Below are 5,142 nucleotides of genomic sequence, written 5' to 3'. Positions count from 1 at the left end.
CCATGTTTCTGTCTAAAGCAGGAAGACAATCGAGCTTGAGTCTAGAGACTGTGGTGAAGGAGTGCGCCAGTTGCTTCGCAGAGAGAGACTGATGGTGAAGACTGAAAAGCGCCGTGATTGGTCATCAAACTCCAGAGGTGCTTTTCGTGGATAGGAGCGCGCAGCTTCAGGACCACATGTAGCGTCACATGAAATAATCAAATATATAAACAAGCACATAAACATAATGAACGCCTGACGAGCTGGGAGTGATCGTTGTATTAATATTAAAAAAAAATAACAATGAAAAACAATATTTGCGAGCTACACTCCTTAGATTAATTCCAGTCAGCTGTATGTATGACTGTCCGGCATTTGCGATATCATTTTCAGTTTACAATAGGAGATATATACATTATAAAATCAGAGGTTTCGCCAAAATCCTCTACTGTCAGTCAGGACATGATTCTCTACAGTAAATTTCTTCCCAGATAATCTGACGTCAACTCAGCACCAAATTTTCGAGCAGTCTTTGTGGGTGTTGAGGACGATGTGCTCTTAAATGATTAGAATGCATTATCCTATCAAGTGTTTGGAGAAACAAACAGATGATGATTTTCTTTAAGCCCGCCCGGGTTCACTACTGCTGCTGCTACTGCTACTGGCAAGAGTAGATTTTACAATTAGGCAATAAAAACAAGCACAGTAAAAATGGAGGCTGTCCTCCTTAAACAACTTTTGATGTTGTTCAAATGTGAAAAAGAAAAGCCTACAAAAGTCCATGATAGCAGGAGTTGGACCCAAAAACACATTGAATAAAATCAGGATAGTACAGCTGTTTATTCTAACATTGGTATCTGTATTTTTAATTTTCATATGTTGACAGAAATTTGAACAGTCTCTGTAATTACTTTTACATCTTTATATGACAAGGTTTGATAAGGTTGTATGAAGGCTCGAGGAAGGGGATGCAACACTGTGAAAGAAATACTGTATGTAATACTGAAAGAAATGATTCAACACTGGACATCTCTCGGGAAAAGAGAGCCGAGTTTGCAGTATACCATTGTGGAAGAAGCTTCTCCGATGAGGTGAAACGTGCGGTCGCTTTTCTTTCCAAGCTCCTTAGACTACGATGACCTGGATGACCGAGAACCGTCACAGACACAGTGTTGAACATAGAGGAGTTCAATTTACCCTTTTGTAATTCCTTACCTTAACACCAAGCGTTTCATATTTTATACATGACTTTGGCATCCTCAGTGTGATTTTTTTCCCCTTAAAAATAAAAATTGCACTCTAGCTCAGGGGGCGATCACGTGCCATATGGATGAGAGCGGACGGTCCACCGGTTCAAGTCCGACCCTTTCCCCTTCTCTCTCTGTCGTTTCTTCCCTGTGTCTATCAAATAAAGCTGAAAAAAAAAGAAGTAAATTTTCTGAAAGTAATCATGGCCTGTCATTTCTCTTTACTTAGCTGATTGGTTCTTTCTGATTTTAATCTATAACATACTTTGACCATCATCATGGCATGCATCATAGCTTCACTACAAAAACAGCATCAATTCAATGTCTTTAGAAGACTAAAAACTAGATATCTGATATGTCCTTTGATCATTCACTGTGGAAAACTTCAAAAAGTGGATATTGGGTGAGCTTTTAAAAGGTGTGGGTGGCTTTACTGTACACTTTGATAGTCATCTGGCTTTAATTTTTTCTGTGTAAAAATAATGTTCATAAAATAATGCCATTTTAATTCTTAAATGTAGGGTATGGCTATCGAATGAAAAAACAAACTTGGTGTTGACGTGTTTTGAATGAAGCATTTAGACATGTTGCATTGATCGAACAACTTTTTTGTCCTGAAGGCCCTGATTCGTTTTTAATCAAAATCTTGCAATTTGAGCATGAAGAGCCTGAAAAGCAAGATAATATGCCCAAAGGAAACTGTAACAAGTTTAACAGGCAGTGAAACAATGAGAGAGCATCTATTGATTGTCACACATTCTGGGATCCAGGCCCTGCACACAACTGCAAGAGGTCAACTTGATCATCAGAGTTTGACTTGATGCATGCTCGATCATTCAGGTAAGAAAATCCCAAAAGGTTGATTCTGTTGATTCTTCAGTCTCAGCTACTGCAGGTTTCCCCAACCTTATGAACAGTACATTTGCACAATAACTGAAACTAGCCCCCTGATGAACAATGGGCTGTGAGGGGCTAAATAAGGTAATAAATAAGGATAAGACAGAATAAAACTTGGCACATGGCAAACACATTCCTTCATCTGAAATTGATTTATTTTCTGTTTATATCCAAGTACAAGAGCTATGGGAATAAAGACAGAGGAGACTGTCATAAAGAAATTCTGACAAAATGCACACTGATAAAAAAATAATAATAAAATCTTGAATGTCTACATGTAATACCTGGACATATGCAGGTATCCGATGCTGCTTGAAGAAGAAAAAGACTACAGAGGCAAATTTGTTCCTGTAGACTGTTGCAACTTCCTTTGACCTATCTGTATGCAGCCAAGACGTTCTACGTATCAGAAAGCTGTCACCTTTGATGTGCAAAGAATACATTTAAATTGCTTCCATGTTCCTCTGAGTGTCACGAGACTGATAAAATTCTAAATCTAAGTTGAATCAAAAAGGGTAAATACTAAATGCTTGAGACAGTTTCTGAGTCTAAAAACTGGGAAAAATAACTTCAGAGAATGCAAGGCAAACAAAAAATGAATGCAAAGACATGTGCTATGAACACCATGAAACAGCTGGGGTGACAGAAGTACCGAAAGAGGAAAGATACTGAAACAAATGGAATTACAAATCCACAGAAAAGCGAGTTTGTGTTGGAAACAAAGTGTGATGTTGGTGTGATAGGTGAAGAGTCCAGGCAGTTATACTTGTGTTGGAAGTAAGCACTTGGTTGCACGTTTGGCAGACGTTTATGAAGACACTGTCTTGTTTGAGCAAGTAATCCTTAAAATGACATCACCAATAAACATTGCTATGGTAATAAGATTAACAAAGCTGTCTACCCTGATCATGTTCTTCAGTAAACATGCATTTAGCTGATACTGGATCAGTCACACAGGATTACTAGGAAGCTTTACACTCCAGGCTCTATTTTGGTGGCAGCACAACATATAACAAATGCTTCAGCACAAAGCAGGTAGTGTTCTGATGGAAATGTGTCTTAAATGTTTCTGTGTACAAGACATTAGACACTTCAGCCACTAAAAGACCTTTGACCCCTTAACATCTAGTATATCATATTTCCCAGATTGTTCAACAAATTTTCGGACAATTCTTTTAGGCTTTAAAGGGTTAAAGTTTAGTGGAAAAGAAAGCATAATCCTAAACCTCACTTTGAAAGGATTCATCAATTTTTAACCCCATTTCCAAAAAAGTAACAATTAATTTAAACCCTATATTTAAATGAAAATAGTACAAAGACAACATCCAATGATGACAGTGAAGAAACATAACACTCGAGGCTTTTACTATGGAGCTATAGTGCTATGACAACTTGTGAAGAATGTGGTTTACCATTGTTGTGCTGAATAATTAATATTGTGATTGACTTAAAATACTTACTGAAAGCAAGTGTTGCTAATTTCTACACATGCCTTCACCAATTCTGGTGCACATTACCAAAATCCTGTGCACTAGTGTGCAATACAAGCACAAGTTCCTCTGCCTTTAGTTATATACCTGAACTTTTACTGCAGATATCCTTTCTAATATTTACTATTTGGTTGTTTTGTTTAGTATTTTCTTGCTGGAATATGCAGTACCTTAGCTAAGGGTTATCATCTTATCAGTAGCACAAGTTGCTAACAAAATCTTTAGATGCACTGATAATTCAGTATTAATTGGATCTTCACAGACAACTTTGTATAAGATGAGTATAAATGTATTGTATTTGGGGGAAATCAAGAAAAAAATCTCAGTTTAAACATTTTAAATACTCTTTTTGTATTCTTTTCAAATAAATACACAGACAAAAATGACAGTGATTATAGCACAGGATATCGGTACAGGTATCTGTAAAAGACACTATACCTATAAAGGAATAGACTGCGTTATAGTCCACTCTTTTTAACCTAAAGCTCTGTTGTACTGTATTTAGATTAATTTATGAAATTTAGTTTTTTAATATTTGTCTTGGTCCTTGTTTGAACTACTGATGTTTTACAGTGTACGGAAAGCTTCTACATCAGTCTATTAAATCCCCACAGTCACCTAAAAGTAGCAGGACACACGGTGATGCAGCTGCAGCTTCTGCTATTCAGATTGGTCTGAATGCCCCCGTGCAATTAAAACAATTGTCCACATTAACTTTGTGCTTGTTGTTAGCCTTAAACCATTAAAACAGAGCCCTGTGCACTGTGACCAAGCTGACCTTGCAGGAAGATAAAACACATGATAAAGTCATAATAGCACATGTAATTTGTGCAGATGCTTTCTTGATCAAATAATTAGTATGAGACAACAACTGCCCCTGATCCTATGTTGTTGTCATTTTACGTTACTCTGTTATTTCAATATTGGAAACAGTCAGCAGCTGTAAGACAATTTCTATGGAAGGGGACATGTTGTGTGTGTGTGGTTTAACAGGTCACAAACAATGAAGTTTCCCATTCACAAAAATTCAAGATGCTCTGGAAAGTAAAATTCACATTAAATTAAAGACACCCTGGAGGTGTTCTAGCGATTAGAGGAATGAAAGTTCTCCCTAAGTGGAGGCTGAACCCTCTGTGGACAGGCAGAGAGGACAGCTGTAGTCACTGTTAGCCACTGCCTCACCTCTGGTTCTGCTTTAGCTAATTAAAGTTCTGTGGAGTTGGTAGTACGAGCGGTTGACTCAGGAGGAAGGTCACAAATCATAGTCAAACTTGTACTCATGTGCAAGGTAGATCCTGCGGAAGATGAGTGCAGCCAAAGCCAGAGTGAGCACCACAATGAGAACTGCAGAGCCTGTGTGGCTTTCATCCTGAGGCTGATGAATTGGTGTGAAAACTGCTCTGCTGGCTGCTGACTCTCTTTGGGTCTGTTGGGCGCGACGTTGCCTGGGGCTGAGAGGACGATCGGAACTTGTGGAGGTTGTAGGTGTCTGAAGTGCTTCCGCTCTTGTGGACTGAGAAGCCTCTACC

The 5,142-nt window shown here is 38.3% G+C and overlaps 1 protein-coding gene across 4 annotated transcripts in view; it reads right to left on the bottom strand.

The window, feature by feature from the left end:
- Nucleotides 1–2,256: 2,256 nt before the first annotated feature.
- The window catches only part of ube2j1 (ubiquitin-conjugating enzyme E2, J1), a 43,680-nt gene continuing 40,794 nt past the window's right edge, over nt 2,257–5,142 (bottom strand). For all 4 annotated transcript variants that reach the window (XM_080881987.1, XM_080881986.1, XM_080881985.1 and 1 more), the window contains one exon: nt 2,257–5,141. In XM_080881987.1, the coding sequence (XP_080738113.1) occupies nt 4,866–5,141 (276 nt within the window). In that variant the 3' untranslated portion in view covers nt 2,257–4,865. The remainder of the gene's footprint in view (nt 5,142) is intronic.

This window comes from Rhamphochromis sp. 'chilingali' (genome assembly GCF_963969265.1).
Source record: "Rhamphochromis sp. 'chilingali' genome assembly, chromosome: 5".
NCBI classification, from domain to species: domain Eukaryota; kingdom Metazoa; phylum Chordata; class Actinopteri; order Cichliformes; family Cichlidae; genus Rhamphochromis; species Rhamphochromis sp. 'chilingali'.
The sequence above is the reverse complement of the archived record's forward strand: the minus strand, read 5'-3'. Positions and strand labels throughout refer to the sequence as shown.